Below are 18028 nucleotides of genomic sequence, written 5' to 3'. Positions count from 1 at the left end.
AATTTAAATGTGCATTTAAATGTTTTAAAAAGGTTACATAGTCTATTCTACCGAGCAAAATAGGAGGAAATTGCAAGACTTGCAATTCGATGTAATGACAAAAAATAGGTGAAAAAAATTCAGTATATGTCTTAAAAAATAGCCTTATAATCAAAAACATAATTTTATCAACTCTATAGCAATTCAACTATTCTGGCTGCATTTTATTCACAGAGTAGGAACTGTTGCCACGACCCTAATGGAAATAATATTTTACCAAGCAGCCACAGAATCTATGAAACACTTGTGGCCACTGAGTAGATACATTTTCACTAATGTGAAATGCAGAAACTTAGCCATGTGAATAATTTAAGTGCTTAAAGCCTGATGCTATTTTATAAGCACACAAAAACCCACAACACTCTATTTGTACCAAGTGCACATATAATTATATGTATGAATACCATTTGCTGAGTACAAATCCTTCACTGATCTCCTAAAGTAAACAAGTGATGAAGAGATGAAGAGAAGAATTAACCAGTGACCCAGCCCTCACCTGTCCGCAGTTTGCGACAACTCTGCCTGAAGTGCAATTTGGAAAATTACATAATAAAACACAAAAAGTATTTTCACATCTGCTTAATGGGGGTGAGAGCTAATTACATTAAATAATTGATAATGGAGCGGACCAATTTACCAATTTTGATAATGACTAACAGACAAGGGAGAAAATCAAAAACTGCAGCCAATTTCTATCTATCCATTTATAGAAGAAAGAAGGCATCAACTGAGGATTTTTTTTCAAAGACGGAAAAAAAAAAAAACAAAAAAAAAACTAAAGGTTATGCCATTACCTCATTGGCCAACTCCAGCAGGACGGGAGCAGTCGGATGTGCCTTGGCCTCACTCAGATACCTTCATTATAACAAAGAACAACAACAGCAGTAAAAAAAACAAAAAAAAAACATGGCCCACAAAGGCAGACAGAAGGGTAGAGGGGACTAGACCAGGCTAGCCAAGACATGCTAATGTCCCTGATGACTTTGCCCTAGGTGGCATATGGCAGGCTCGGTGCGGTTAAAACAGCACTGCTTGAAGGGCTTCAAATTTCCTTGAAGCCAGACAAGCATATGATAGTTAGTTAACCCCTGCTGCCCAAAAAGCCTTTTTTCCCTCGCCAGCTAAAACTGCAGCTCCCCTAAGATCTTACCCAGATCATCTCGGAGGTTTGTTGTTGTAAGTGGATTAGAAGTACATTATCCGGCCTTGTTTTCCCCAGAACAATGGCCCTAATATGCAAGATAAAGGCTAATTGCAATATGCAAAGAGGCTTTCTCCCCCTACAGCCTGTTTTTCTTTTTTTTTCTTCTTTTAATTTATCCGTTTTCATTGAATTACAGATAATCATCCCATCATAAGCCTGTGTAAGGCAAATGTCCAATGGCTGCTTATTTATTTATTTTTTCTGCTTTCCGTTTGACATGAAGCGGAGAGCTTTAGCTTAGCAGGTGCAAGTGGAGGTCTGGAATGAATCCTGAGGGTGGTGATTTGTTTGGGGGAGATTATATCTGTCATGGTGGCCCACCTACTCTCTGACTGAGGAAGGGAGTTTGGCAAGTCACACAACGGGGAAGACAAAGGGAGCACACAAGAGTAGGAGACAGATAAAAAAAGATGTGATAGAGAGGAAGATAAAGAGAGAGTGCTGGACAGAAGAAAGAAGAGCAGTAAAGTAATACAATACAAATTAATACAGTACCTTTGGTAGTGGCTTTCAATAACATCTGGTGCATGGTGTCTTGAGATTGTTCTTTTGGTTCTTTTCTGTCACAAAGAGAAAACTGTTTCAACAATAATGTAATAATAGTAATCAGGGATGTCCCTATCAAGTTTTTTTGCCCCTGATCCCAATTTGAGTCATTTGAAATTGAGTATCTACTGATACCGAGTTCCATCTGATCAATCTAGTGTATATCCTCGACATTTTAATAGCTCTGCAATGCAATACAAAAAAAATCAATGCGTCCAACAGTTTCTAAAGGGTTTTTATTTTATTTTTTAAAAAATAATAAAGTATACAAACTAACGATATCTTTATGAGGCTCTTACCACAATTCCACTTAGTGCAGCATTTATTTATTTTTTTACAAAATAACCAAGTAAACAATCTGAAATGTCTTTAGAAATTGCTTTCAAATCCACTTAGTGTAGCATTATAAAAAAAGCACAAACCACTATAAATGAGTAATATAATGCCAGTGCCAATTCAAAGTAGTTTTATATCTCAACTTTTGACATTTGTAGTCACAACAAAAAAAAAAATCGGTCACTAGTTAAAAAAAATGAACAACAAAAATGTCAGTTCCACTGTGGAGGTGGCAGCTTAAATGGAACATGAAAAAAACTGTTTCTACTTATTGGATTAGCAGCACAACACTAAATCCTGAATATCTACTGCAAATCATGCTCTCCATTTACGACACCTGTGTGACGGTGGATGTAAACAAAGGATCGGGCAGTGTGCCGATCCTGTTTAAATAAAAAATGCATTGTTCAGGCCCAATACCGATGTTTTCAATCCAATCGGGACATACCTAATAGAAATAATAATGATAACAATAAAGGTATCATATTTCCATACATTTTCATTATTTCTATTGTTAGGAGGGAAAAGCTACATTTTTTCCAGTCGACCTGAATAAATGCAGACTTGTTCAGCCTTGGCTGCTCTTTCATGCTCTATTGTATATGAACAAGCGCAAGAGATCCTGGGTCACAGTAATTTAATTTCAATAACTTTGCTGGGGGTCAAAGTGTGCCAAGGCAACCTTGTTCAAACCCCCATCTCCATCTACCCCCCTTCACTCAAACCTTGTATTCATTTCCCCTTTTTCGATCAAACAATGACCCTATCCCACATCCCACACCCTGACATTTCCATGCAATTCAATTGCCATCTTCGCCGAGAAGGAGGAGGACACAGGATAAAAGAGGAAGAGCATTGGTTAAAAAACAACTTATTTAAAAACTACTACACACAAAAAATGTAATTCCGCAGAGACAGGCAGTGTGACTGACACCTGTCAGGGGGATGATAAATGACTCCATTTTCTGCCTGTGCTGCCTTCTGCCACTGGCGGCAGCAGCCATTTATCATCATCCGCTGTCAGCCGTGGAAAGCAGCAGTGACAGTGCGAGTCAGCAAACATTTAGCACACGCAGCCGCACTACACGGGGAAATTATTATTGTCAGAATAATAATGGTTTAGCATAATTTATTACAGGTCCACCAAATAAGCAGGGGCTAGATGTTATTAGACAGATGGATGGGAAGGCTTGGCAGACATCCACTGAGGCTCAGGCAGGCAAGGGCCCTCAACGTGAACGTGAGGGGGAGGAGGGGGGTGGGTGGGTGAAATAAACGTGGACCAAGAGGCGTGGGTGGGAGGGTGGGGGGGGCATCCTCCAAACCAATCAGAGAGCTGGCAGTTCAATTACAAAGAAATAAAGGGACATTCATCATTCAATTAGGCACCTGTCAGGGCTCACAAAGGAAGAAAACTTCTAACCTGGTACTCCAGGGAGAAGATGCTCAGAAGAGTGGACTGCGAGTGACTGGAACAAATAAAAGAAGGACAAAGTTAATTACCAGAGTGCATTGCACAGAGACAAAGGGAGAGGGGGAGCTTCAAAGCTGGGGCCAGCTGCCCTGTAATCTAAAAGAACATGAAAACAAGTGTGGCAAAGTTGTTCCAGATGAACACCTCTGACAAAGGATTCCTGCCATGATGGCGTGGGGGTGGGAGAAAGAGGGAGGTTGTGTGTGGTATGAGAGATGAGAAAAATATACCCTGTTTTTTTTCTCCCTTTCACATATTCATACATAGCATCTTCCTCCATCTCCATCCCCTTTCTCTCCAGTGAGAGTGCTGAATTTGTTCTTAATTGAAGTGCAGTTTCTGCTGTTGTAAAGTTTATAACCACACAGACAAAATTAGAAATGTATGACATTCATGCATGTAATTGGTAAGATTCAAGCCCAATGGCTGAGAGAAATGCAGCATTCATTGACAATTCCCTGGTTTGGTAGGTGTGGGGCTGACCGCTGTGTGTGTGTGTGTGTGTGTGTGTATATTTGTTTGTGTGAGTGGTGTAGGAATACACAGATAGGAGAAAGTTTTCCAGCTTCACTGTCAGAGCTGGCATACGGGCCGCTCTGGAGCCCTCCCAGTGCAACTGATGGGCTTTGAAAATGGAAACTTTCACTGCAGGAAGCTCGGACTCCCAGGAGTCGGTCAATTCCATGGGTTGCCATAAGTTACATTCATCTCCAGCTCTAGTCAATGTCAAACACCTGGCAGCGAGACGAACCTGGAAAACAGGCAGCTCCAACAGGGACTTGATACTCCTCCTCCCCAACCCCCACAGCATCCTCTGGGTTGAAGATATTTAAAGCGGTGACAGATATTATTCTAATTGGATGATACATACCTCCACCCTGCATATTAATGAAAAAAATGCATGCACATGGGGACATGCGCATGCAAACTGCTCCGTGATGGTCTCCAGTGGTTCCATTTCTCTGTATACTGCTCTCAGCACACTTGATTGTTAAATTTAATGGACTTTTCTTTACAAGTCACCTGAGAATGGTATGTAAATACTGACGAGAAGCCTCCAATCTGCATTGAAATATTGAGTCCACACAGTCCTTAAACATCAATCACTATAAACCATGAAATAACCATGTGACATGTAAACAAAGCCAAAGGAAACTCAAACATTGATTTCTGTCTAGTGTCTCAGTCTGTGGCCATATCTTCAGAAAAGCATTTCAACCACTGGAATGGTTTGGCAGTTTGTAATGACTTACCTCACCAAAGACGTCATATTGGATTCTCCAGATGCCAGTTCTAAAGAGTTTTACTGCTCTAGCTGGAGAACAGCTAATTCTCAAGTCTTCAAACTCTCTGGGGCTCGACCTATCACACAGATGATTTTCGTCACAGTTATAGTTCCAAAAGTGAGTGAAGAAATGTTTGAAGTGGAGCAGAAGAGGGGGGAAACTCTCAGAAAACGATGCCACCTCAGCATTAATTTACAATGATGCGTGGGGACGAAGGGGCCACTGCAATTAAGTGGGCCATTAAATGGTCAACTGTCAACATGTGGACACTTAAGGGAGGGAAAAAAAATTTCTTCCACACTTCAACCTTGCACCTGAGCATTTCAGCAACATTACAGCCTTATTGTTGGCATGGGACCATCGCGATCCCCCTGTTGGAACAGACATCTGTTAGGTTTTAAATGGATTACTCTCTATAATGAGCATGATTACTGCCTAATTGCTAAATCTATACCCTGTTAACTTTAAAGGGACATAAACAGCTCTAAATATCTGGGAAAACATATCTGTTTCAAAAACACTAAGATGTTGGGGACTTTTAATTTTTTCTTTACCTAAGTCAGTTTTTGATGCCATCAAAACTGAACAAAAGCATCACAAATGCTAAAAAAGTAACGTAAATAGCAAAACAAATATTGTAAGATTTGAAAAAGATTAAAAAAATAATGAGAGCAATATTAAGAGTCGAGGGCAGATACCTGGATCCACACCAAGTTCTCTACATTTTATAGTCTGTCAAGTTTTACACTGCACTCATATTGTATAATGCCTTTTTTTCCCCCATTTAACAGACATTAATAGTAAGTTATTGCGGACTTTACATTAATGTATATCCAATCTGTGCTCTCCTGGGTACAGTATGCTCACTTCATGCTAAAATATGGAGCTAAATACAGTCTTACAAGGGGGATCTGATGTGCCTCCTGCACAGTAGCTGTAATACATCCACCACCTTGCTTCTAATACCAGCATTTGTGTGGTTGTCTCAGTAGTTATAAATATAAATTAACTGATATAACAGCAACAACAAACTATTCCATAACTATTCCAAAACCAGATAATGAATCCTTATGCCACCTTTTTGGCTAGTGCGACACATTCTATTCAGATTTGTGTACATGATGTACATGTGTTTATGTGCATATGTTTGCTGAAGCATGTGTACGAAGCATGTGTGTATGGTATATATTTATGTATGCACCCCTTTGTGTATATTTATACACACTTATGTATATATGTTTGTTTTTGTAACTTTGTTTTACCTTCATTATTTTACTGTTACCTCATTGTTTTAACTCTGCTTTAACTCTTGTAACACTTTGTAACATCTGTTTTATGAAGGGCTATATAAATGGAAATATTATTATTTATTATGATGAGCACAGCAGAAGAATTTCTGGTACAGAACACTTCATTTTGCTATGATGACATAAAAAAAGGAGAAAAAGAGAAACAAGGTAACATGATTTTTATGTTAATGTCATTTATTTAAAATAATTGTTCGATACATATGAAATGGGGGGGTTCCACTCAGAAATGATGAGCCTAAAACACTTACTTGTTGTATCCTGATTTTTTTGCATCAATTTGTGACTTTTCTGCATTATTGTATGGTGTAAATGTATTTAATTTTGCCTCTGCTACGTATGTTTTTATTGGTGGGGACAAATGAACATGTTCTAAATATAGAGGGGACATTCCCTGAAATCTACACCTATGGATTATACACGTTTTTTCCTCAGTGTTAATCCTAAAACAAACCCCTGACTATGACAGGGTTTGGGGGAACCTGAACTTTAACAAATGTGCAAATACAGACAAATCTAAACTTTTTCAATGCAACTATGAGATGTCTATGACAATCAAGTTCATCAGTCTCTGTCCTACTTACTTTGTTAACTTGATTGTATCTTATCAATAAGAGAGATTGTCATGCCCTGCTCTTAGTTAAGTTCCTGCTAAATGCCATTTTTGACAATTCTTGCACTTCCTGTTTTATTTTAGTGTCTCAAATCTCCTCTTGTTTCGGATCCTACATCCTGTCGAGTTTCCCTCTTGTGTGATTGTCTGCCTTGCCCTAATGTGTTTCACCTGTGTGTCATTGTCTCACCTGCCCCAGTGTATTTAGCCTCTGTTTTCCCACTCCTCTGTGCCTGATCGTCTTTACCAACGTGAGCTTTCTAGCATTCTTCCCAGTGTTTCTTGTGTATTGATATTGATCCTAGCTTGTTTTTGACCATCCTTTTGCCTGCCGTTTTGAATACCTTTGCCTGTGGACTGATTTACCGTGTACCGACCTTGCCTGTAGTAAAGATCCTGATCTGCTGCTCTCCCTATGCCAGCTTTGTGAGTCCTTCATTTGTTTAGGCCTGATAGAGGTGTTTGGTATTTTGTTTTAAACCAGTCTTAAATTATTGAAATTTATGAAAGGTATACTATGTAGGATTATTATTTTCTGTGTGTCAACATGCTCATCAGTGAAGGTGAAAGTAAAAGCCAATCCCAGATTTACTCTTGTTTGGTGCTTCACTTCTCTATATTTGCGCTCTTTTTGGTGCTGTGTCTTTTGGATGCCTAATGCTACTGTCTTGTGCCTGGTCACTACCTTTTAAGAAAGCCCCAAACTTATCTGAACACTGTGGGGTTACATAAATGTCCCGAACATGGAGAATAAGAAGAAAATGAGAAAATAAAGGCAGAGGGCAGAGTTTTTGCAGAAAAATACACCACACCACGCTTGGGTTATAAGTGACAAATGAGAGTGATAACTTCTGTCTATACATTGTTTTTAAGGAAAACAGCAAACAATGAACACTACATTTCAAAATGAGTCTGTGACACTGCAGCATGTCTTCACATTGACCTTTGTGTGAGAAGAAAAAAAACAACCTAAAAATCCCTCCCTCTTGGATGTAATTTAGAACATGGAGAAACAGAAGGTTGGGAGACAGAAGAGTGGTTAGGGAATCATTCACTCTCAACCTAATTACCCTTCCTTACAACATAAGACAGAGCATTAATATGCACTGGCACCCAAAATAGTAAAGCAGCAGATTAAATTAAAAACAATTAGGGACTTTCACTTTGTCACTGAGCTGGTATGCCTGTCTGGTCAGTGCTTTAGGCTCTATTAAGTTAGGCTATCTGCTGGTTATGAATCTGACAAATCCATGTTTGAGTGTTGAATTGCCTTCCTTGTGCATTCAGAGTGTATCAGTGTCTTAAGCATACAGGGGGAAAAACAGCAGCGAAAAAGCCTCAAAATTCCCATCAACCTAATTAATAGGAGATGAGGGAAATTCAAGCTATCAGTTATATTCAGAATCTTCCTATTTACAAATAATTAATTATAAACAATAGCTGTAATTTAGGTAATGAAAGCCACCTGGCTAATGGCATTGGTATCATATGCTGCGACAGTACTTAGCATTTGGTGGATCTGCATGCAGAGAGTGTTGCATGGTGCGACTCTTCAGGGCATGGAGCTGGCTAATTAAGGCATAGCACATATTTTTAGTGATGTCGATGAAGCTATTCTGAAAAGAGACTGACATGGATGAAATGATTCAATATTGCTTAGTTTCAATACCTTGTTCTACTATTATTCACACCTTTATCACTATTATTATAAGCTCGCCCTGGCATAGTTAGGATTTATATCTCATTTAATGCAAGCAAGAGTGCTGACAATTACATATTAAGCATTTAGTTTCTTACAGATCAATATTTTATAGAGTGAAAAACAGCTGAATGTGGGTTAAAGACTCTGGATATGCAAATGCTGTTAATTACACATGCTGATAGGCAAAATGCTAACATCTGTTTCTCAGCTAAGCCCACCGTCATCAGCAGCAAAACAAATGTGTACCACTAAAAAAAGGGAAAAAAATCTTTACGCGTTAATGTATAAATGTGATATATTTTGACAAGAGATGGAAACAAACACAAATCTCAGTGTGTCATGCAGCTTCAAACAAATACTTGCACAATGAGCACACATGTTTACAGTTCAATTAGTTTCACTTTTTTCCCCTGTAAAACAACTGTAAAGCCATATTCCTATTACAGTGTTTGCAACAGACATGTATTTTTTTTTTTTACTGTTATTATTTAGTAAGGGTGGGGGAAAAATCAATATAGCATAGTATTAAGACACTTTGCATGGCAATATTATATTGATTCACTATCAAAAAAATAAAATAAAAAAAGGAGAAGAAAGAAGCAGTTTTGATTTAAAAAGATCTGTGTCTTGGGTGCTCAGTGGCTCAGTTGGTAGAGCAGGCGCCTCATGTACAAAGGCTGTGTCCTCGCAGCAGCAGTTGCGGGTTCAAGTCTGGTTTTGGCCCTTTGCTGCATTACATTCACTCTCTCTCTCTCCCCCTTTCACATGACATCTGTCCTATCCAATAAAGGCAACAAAAGCCCAAAAATTATATTTAAAAAAAAGGACTGTGTCTGGGTGGCCTTCAAATTTTAAGTTGTCTGAATCCGAGAAGACAAGTTGAGGTAATTTTGTTAAGATGTCAGGCTGCCTCAAATTCTTATAACAAACAGTTTTTTTTTTACAGTGTACATGAACGCCAAGTATTGATTTGTTTTGATCACATAAATTATTAATGCTGCAAATACAAAAAACACGTCTGGAGCTTACCAAAAATTAACATAAATTGTTTTTACAATCCACTAGGTACATTTTGCTGTAATGAAAATGACTGGAGTGAGATGAACTGACAGAAAACGTAATTTTATTAATAATAATGATTTGATGTTTACAAAGTTTTCCTATGTGGACATAATTTACGGTTGGAAAAAAAAGGCAATAAATCACGATATATAGCAATATATGTTATCACAATACTCAGCGTATATCGCATAATTTGTAATGATGTGCTTAAGTATTGTGATAATATTGTATTGTGGGGTTCCTGGCAGTTCCCACCCTATAATTTGATTATTTTTCATTAGTCAGCATGTAAAGAATCCAAAAAATCAACAGTTTAACTATATTTTTAAGCTTTATTTTCCATAACTGAAGAAAGCTTACCAAAAAGCCTGACTCTGAGTACATTCCACTACATTTACTGATAGTGACCTCCCCCCACCGCCTCTCTATGGAAGGCCATGCAAACCCACAAGCCTGTGGGGGACTGTGGACAGAAATGGCTTTAGCAGAAGCACAACAGGGCATCTCACCGCCTACAATTGTCCTAATAGACGAAAAATATGACCCCTATGCAGCCCCCTTCACTTTATTACAATCTTTAAAATCTCTGTCTGCTGAGGTGCCCTGAGATGTCAGCACCGTTATATAATGGTGGCAAGAAAAAGCGAGAAAGATCCCCGCAATCACGGCCCTAATTGTGATTCCTCCTGAAAGCTAGGGATCTTCATGACTCTGTGCGTGACAAAACATGTTAGAACTATTATGGTGCGTTGGCATTGTTATGGTGTAGCTATTGTTATCGCTGCTTCTGTAAATTCTTGTAGAAACTGAAAATGAGGTCCGTGTTATCTGTCAAGTGGCGAGCGTCCACTGGTCTGGCAAAGAAACACATTACGCTGACCAATTGCCTACTCCCCCAAGCGTGGCTGGGGAACTTGTACCATTCTGGGCAATTTGTTTCATTCTTCTTTTGCAATTGATCCCAGTATGCAAAGAGAAGCTGCAGGGCAAGAGACCACCATAGCTGTCCGGCTGAACTGTGGTGCTGTAAGGTTTCCCTCTGTGCGCGTTTGGCTTTGGTGGTTGAGTGACGGATTTAATGCTACCACCAAGTACAGCACAGAAAAAAGTTGCGTCTTACTCACAATAGCTTATATTTCTGTCAATAATTTGCCTCCACTTATACTGACAACACATTCTGTCCACCAATCCACTAACAACAGTTTTTATCCTTCCAGCTAGTGTCCCTTATAATCGCCTACTTAAACAACAGGCTGCTTACCTCAGTGTTTTTAGCCCAGTGAGCCGAAAAGGCTTTACAATCTATAGAGTTTGCTTTGACAACGTCCCTAAGATATGAAGAGGAAGTAGTCATTCCTGTGCTTCCTAATCAAGTAATTGATTGCATCTATTATTCATGAACTCCTTAGCCTGACATGAAGTTGTAAACTCAGCACAGCTTCTCTTCTTCCTACATCTCCCCTCTCTGCTCACACTTCATTCATCCCTTCACTCTTCCAATGCTCATCTAACCACATAAAGCTGTGGAATTAGTTTGCCAGCCTCTCAGCCTTCAAGCGTGGTACCCCTAAGCCCCAACTGCCACTTTGTGTTTTGTTCAATATGGGCAACCAGAAGTGTGAGGCCGTGCACCGGAGGCTGCTGGGGCAGCACCCCACGGGCTCTGCACTACATCAGTCTCTGGGTAATGTCATTGCCTCTTCCAGGCTACTACAAAAAAAACCAACTTGCATTCTGCCTTCACAAGAGCTATAACAGAGCAACTCAGCTGATTCCAGAGAGACAATAGTGGAGATCACAGCTAAATGCAGAAACATTGCAACAGAGACATTTAGCACCAACACCTTTTACAAGTTTTATATCTTTAAAAGTGAGTTGTTCCAATACCATTTTTATGTGTGTGTGTTTTTTTTGTTGTTTTTTTAAATGTGTAAATGTAAAATGATTGCTATGATTGTAAAAGCTATGTGAAACATGAATAAATACATACAGGGAGTGAATGCTAAAGATTTTTGTTTTATTTAGTTTGACATTTTACTCACGTCACACTTTGTACCAGAAATCAATTCTTCTTTAAAGCTCTTAAGCAATAGCTGCTGGTAGCTGCATGGTGCAACTGGCTGTGTAGGCTACTGTTTTAGAGCAGCTAAGAATTGATTTCCGGGAAAACTGACGTTTTATCCTGAATGTGAAACTTCTTTAAAGTTTAAAAATATGTCACATTTTTGACAAATAATCATCAGTGGCTCAAAGCAAATAAGAGAACTGCTAGAAGAGTCTGGAAAGTTCAGAAAATTACATCACTTATGGAGCAATGCAATGTAATGCAGCCTTAAATCCAGAAAAAGACAACTAACATTATTTTAAAATCTAAGACAATATTTAATGGTATTGATATAATATCAATGTCGCCCAGCCTTAAGCTACTGTAGATAATGAAGCACTTCAGTGAGGGCAAATTTATTAGAATGATTTGCAAAAAATTTATATGAATTATTACAGTTAATTATTTTTGGGGACATCTTGATCCCACAAGGAAAACATTTTTGTTAGCTGTGAGTGTATTCCGAGAACTCTGGCCTACACTGTAAAATAATGGCTGGTATAAAGGAATAAAAAAAAGAGATTTTTTGCTCGAGAGTCAACAAAAGAACAATCAGAATCTGTCAAGTCTTTTGTTGAGTTCTTGAGCTCTAAAGTTAAACTGATGTATAATGTGCTTGCCAGTTTAATGCATCACGCCTGTTACCAAATCCTTAGCTTTACCCGGCATGTTAAAAAAGAGATAAACACTCCAGCCACGATAAATAATCAATGAGCAAGTCCCTAAGCTTCGTCCTGAGCTGAGATATTACCATCAAAAACAAAGTGTCTGCAGCCAAGAAATCACCATATCAATGGCACATGCCACAACAACCCTGTCCCACGCTTTCTCTGCAAAGATCATGCTAGATAAACCCCAAATAACAGAGAAATTAACAAATGCTTGACATTTGCTCAACATCCATTATTCTGACACTTCTTCAGAATTTCAAAAGGCTGAACGCATGCTTAATCAACATTCATATTCCCAGAGCGAGCCCCAGCACCATATTGCAGCCCGCCTCAGTGCTGATGAAAACGGCACATTAGGGCCCGATTCGAAAAACGTTCAGGGACTCCTCACTAGGGAGCTGTGTGTATATGTGTGTGTGTGAGTGAAAGAGAGAGAGGCAGGGGCTGTGTTTAGAGGAGAGGGATGCTTCACACTTTAACTTTTTAAGCATTTTTTCAAAATAGAGGCATCTGCCCCTTTCCACACACCCTCCTACTTCCATGACTGTGAAAGCCATATGAGGAGTGAGCTGAATGGCATTTTAAAGAGGGGGTGATCATTACATCCAAATTCATTCATAATACAGCACAGAAGGACACAGAGGACTCACATTCCCTCCCTCTTTTTCTCACCCTTCTTACACAGACTCTCTCTGGGGACAAAGGGTGGAAAGACTGGGGTCCCCTCAAGACCCAAGGGAAGCCAGGCAAGGCCTCAGAGAGCAGCCCATCATTTCCAATTCTAATACGTGGCAAGAGATGGACCTGATGGGACTGATGTCACATTTTTCCCCAGCACCGACCTGCGATGAGCCCTCTCAACCCCCCTCACCGCCTAGCCGCGGTCCAGATACTAGGCAGGACACCACGGCTGGCTAAGAGGAGGGCAAGGAAGAGAGGGCAAGAATGGGGGTTGATATTTGCATGTCCCTCCATTGTGAGTGGGGGTAAAAAGTGACAGCACCGTGTCCAATTCTTTTCCCCTCAGAGCAGCTCGGGCCCGGCAAGAGAGGCCAGGCTGACAGATGACTCCCAACATCTGTGTTATGCAGCCGTTACAGATGAGGGACTCCACATCGCAATCTCTCTCATTCTGTCTGTCTATGGGACACTCCCTCTCTCCTCCCACTACCCACACTCATAGTACAACAGAAAGGCTGGCAGACCTTCCGTGGAAATTACCTTGAAATGGCCTAACAATTATTTGTGTTCAAAGTTTAAATTTTCCTCCCGTTTGATGCCAAATCAAAGGCAATGACTATAAAATATATTTGAACTCAATAGAGCATTCAAAGATTTAAGGGAAATTGGACTCTAATCTAATGTTTTGATTGCAATATAGCTGACAATCAGGAAACCAATATGAATATTTTCTGTGATATCAATATATATCACAGCATGGAAAATGATAAAAATAAACTAACAATTATTTGTGTTCAAAGTTAAAATTTTCCTCCCGTTTGATGCCAAATCAAAGGCAATGACTATGAAATATATTTGAACTCAATAGAGCATTCAAAGATTTAAGGTAAATCAGACTCTAATCTAATGTTTTGATTGCAATATAGTTGAAAATCTGGAAGTCAGTATGAATAAATATGGAATATGAATCATTTCTGTGATATCAATACATATCACAGCATGGAAATGATAAAAGTAAAAGGTAAAATAAAATACAAATATACATAAAGTAAAATCATAAAGGATGTTCAACAAAATAGCATCATACCTTTCAGTAATATGTTTCAATTACAGTGATCAAAGAACCATTATTTTAGTCAGAAAATTTTAATAAAAAGATAATACTCTAATGTGACATCATCACAATTAGGGCTGCAACAAGGAATTGATAAAATCGATTACCATTGATGAATTATAGTGAAATTATTAAATATGTTGGCAAGAAATAAAATGATCGATTCGTTGTGTTGCGCGATTTTTACGTCAGTCGCTGTGTCGCGTGACTATTTACGTCACATACAGCCGGGTGAGGCCGGTGTTTTGAGGAGGCATGGCGGAGGCAGACATTACGTTTCGTACGAAAACTTTAAAAGTTTGGGAGCACTTCACGTTATGCAAAATAAGGAAGTGTGTTAGGTGCAAAATATGCAAAAGTGACCCAGCATGGCACGCGAGCACGACGGTTATGATGCAGCATCTAAAACGAAAGACAAAGTGAGGAGGAGGAGGAGGAGGAGGAGGAGGAGAGCTCAACAGCAGGTGAGTCTCGACAAAAAAACACGTATGGTCAGTTTAAAAGTAAGGAAACGTAACGTATGTTGTAAAAGCTGTCAACATTTAGTTTTTGAATTGTTTCATATTTGATTTTGTAGTTATTATTTATAATTTGATATTATTTTGACAGCGTAAGGATGACTGATTTACAGTAGAAAATTGGTAATAATTTCCAATATGTTGCAATAATTATCATGGCCAACAATGATATTGTATAATATAAGAATTGTGATAAAATCGTATCTTTGGGTCTTTTGGTTATTCCTACCCCAAATATATTGACTGGCTGGAAATAAAAAGTTTGCGTAAAAATATAAGAAATTATATTTTAGGATAAACTTAGCACTTAAAAATAATAGGTGTCTTGTCTGCAACAGAAATGTGGTACATGCCCTAAAAAAAACTACCACAGCCTCCGCTGTGACACTGGTAGACAACACATGAATCTGCAGTTCACTCAACATTGCTTGCATCATTTGGAAAAATCGACCCAGTGTGATGTGAGATGATTTGATATCCAGATACCTGTCTTTTCTATCTCTCTGAGTATTATAGTCAGAGAGATAGAGTGCAGGCTTGTCCACAACAAACCCCTAACCCCCCTACAACCCCCCCCCCCACCCCTCCTGCCAGCTCCAGCCTGGCCAATATTTACGCAGTGGCAGGGCTCCCACACAGTCCGAGGGGACAGGAGGGGTGTGGGGTGGGGGTGGCTGACTGCCGTGCCTGAGCGCATGCTAAGAGATGATGGATGGCCTAGTCGATATGTTATGTCTTAAGAGCCTGATTTCCTGCCAGTCCAATCACTAACCCTCCAGAGCCCAGCTCAGCTGATTGGACAACCAGAATAATTTCGCAGGCTGTGAAAACACTGCTGCCGTGCCTGTCTGTCAGGCCCAGTGACGAGACTCAGGGATTTTAAAGAGCAAGGGCCTCCCCAAGATTGGTTATGGTGAACGAAATAATAACAATAACCAGCAAGACTAAACAAAAGAGCCAGCACCTCCGGGAGAGAGAGATCGTGCTGAATTATTGGAATGAAAACGCTCCAATGTTTTCCTTTAATTATTACACCCACCAGTACCACTTTTTGAAAAACTGGCATTTCGACTGTTTGTTAAAGACACTTTGGATTAGGAAGCCAAAAGGAGAAAGGAAACTCAAAATAAACATGAGAAGGACCTCCTAGTGTCGGTGCCTAAACATACAGGATATTGGATGAACTTTATACGCATGACATATTCTGTAAAATGCTGACGGTTGAGAACAAAGGCAAGCTCAAGCTCCGCCGCGTCCCCTTTGGGGACCTGATACCTTCTTCTAGATTGGTGATTAGGGCACAATGGAAGTAGGAAGCTCCAAATACATACGACTTTGTAAGTGACCTCGGCGGGATCAGCCATGGTGTCCTGGTGGCCTTGGGGGATTACACATGTTACGTTCAATAAAGTGAGGGCCCTCAGTGTCAAGGAGAAAGGCAAACACAACCATTAACCTCTCTCTTCGATTTCTGGATGTGCAGGCGCTGCATGGCAAAACAGTGGCTGATGCTGTGGTGGGAGCCTATACAGAAAACCTGTGTGGAATTAATTAGTCATAAATAATCAATTAAATGGGGTTATATATACAGTATATATCTAATAACAGGAAATTTTAAGAAGGGATACAGGAGTAAGTGATATTGCTATGTGGAGTTGATAGATGTGGTGCGCCAGAGCTTTCGTTTAATCCATGATGCTTTCAAACAAGCTTCTTGCCGTCTTTTATATGTTTCTGGGTTAGATCGTTTTAGATTGTACAACTTGATTATTTACCACTTATTTATTATCTTACCTTGATTATTTATGACTGTGTATTTTGTCTATTGCCAGGGCACTTTACTTGACTTGGCAATGCATGTACTGTTTTTTTTTAACTGTTTCAGTTTCTGGTTCAGTGTGGTAGCAGTATCTTTGTTTTCACTTGAATTTTTGTATTTATCCTTTATGTATTCTTCGTGTCTTTATGCCTGCTGTACATCAAATTTGCTTCAGTAGACTAAAGTTGAGTTGAATCGATAGACAGATGGTAAAATCATAACTGAATTTATCTTAACTTGCTCTCATCTACATAAGTTATGATTTATAAACACACTGTATTTTCTGCATTTATATCAATCATTGATTCACAATGTACCACGCATGCTTATGCACAGCAATTTGGCGTTTTCACACTCACACACACACACATACCAGAAGCACACAATACATTTGCGCATTTAAGGAAGCTCCAAAAATAAATCTAATAGTAACTTACTTTGGAAATCTTTCCTTCAGCATCTTCATACACTGTCGAGTAGGTCTAAGTTGTTCAGTCCATCTCACAATCTCTTTATATTCAGCTCGCGATAGCCTCATCTTCCTGTGATTAGTGTGACTGTATCTATCTGTACAAACATAAAGAGTGAGCTTGATTATCGTTTGCTTTTGTCGCGATCTGATTTCGACAGATAAACAACGCCAGGTGACTGACAGCTGTCAAAAACAGCTGCTCCTGCGTTGCTAACCAAACATAGCTTCACGTTACCGCTAACGCGACACATCGAAGGCAAATGACAACATAAAACACGTCGGCTCACCTTCGAAAGATTACTCAGTATGCAACGCATTGACAAATATGACTCAAAATCAACAAATAACACGCAAAATTGTTGTTTACCATTTATTCCTGTTGTCTGTGAACACTTCCCGATAGCGGCTTCCCGCTAGGAAGTTGAAGCGGTGACTTTTGTCAGAGCAGCGCCCTGATTGGTCGATGCATCCGCGAGGCTGAGTATACCAGCATGTGATTGGTTAAAAAGGAGCGCGAAGGCGGTCTCCAGCAAAATACATGCTGCAGTGCTCATCCCTGAAGCATCAATGGAGTCTCGTGAAATGCAAGCGATATGCAAAGGCAGGTACTTGAAATAACAAGGCAGGGGCTTTGCAAAGCTCCTTGACTTCCCTCAAGTCTGAAAGAACAGAGTGGAAAATGATTAAAAAGGGGAAAGTTGTACTTCAGAGAGGGAGGGAGAAATAGAGGCACAGAGGAGGAGGAGAGGGAGCGTCTCTCTGGATGTGTATGTGAAGTAGCCTACAGTATAAATACAGCTACACCCTGCAATTTCTGTGTCAGTAATTTCACAGTTTCAACGACAGTATTACTTGTGTGCTTGCATATATTTGCACTGAGTGATGACAAAAGGCAAAATAACTGCCTGCTTTGAAAGATGGTGCCTCCCTCAAAAAGACAAGCTCTTTTTACTTTAATCATGGCCACATTTGTATGTGCACTTGGTACTGCAGTCTGCAGTCTAATGCAATTAAAACATAGGGTTTAGGCATCCATTTAAATAAACTACACTTGATTATTATCTAGAGAAGTCTGATATG

At 39.5% G+C, this 18028-nt stretch overlaps 1 protein-coding gene across 1 annotated transcript in view; it reads right to left on the bottom strand.

Annotated features, from left to right (window-relative positions):
* cdin1 (CDAN1 interacting nuclease 1) overlaps positions 1-17376 on the bottom strand; it is a 63681-nt gene extending 46305 nt beyond the window's left edge. The window contains exons 1-5 of the mRNA XM_042500943.1: positions 17316-17376; positions 16914-17043; positions 3549-3594; positions 1739-1803; positions 834-894 (exon numbers count right to left, since the gene is read on the bottom strand). Of these exons, the coding sequence (XP_042356877.1) occupies positions 834-894; positions 1739-1803; positions 3549-3594; positions 16914-17014 (273 nt within the window). The 5' untranslated portion in view covers positions 17015-17043; positions 17316-17376. The remainder of the gene's footprint in view (positions 1-833; positions 895-1738; positions 1804-3548; positions 3595-16913; positions 17044-17315) is intronic.
* Positions 17377-18028: the final 652 nt, after the last annotated feature.

Source organism: Plectropomus leopardus, chromosome 14, assembly GCF_008729295.1.
Source record: "Plectropomus leopardus isolate mb chromosome 14, YSFRI_Pleo_2.0, whole genome shotgun sequence".
Taxonomy (NCBI): Eukaryota; Metazoa; Chordata; class Actinopteri; order Perciformes; family Serranidae; genus Plectropomus; species Plectropomus leopardus.
This window is presented reverse-complemented; position numbering and strand designations above follow the sequence as displayed.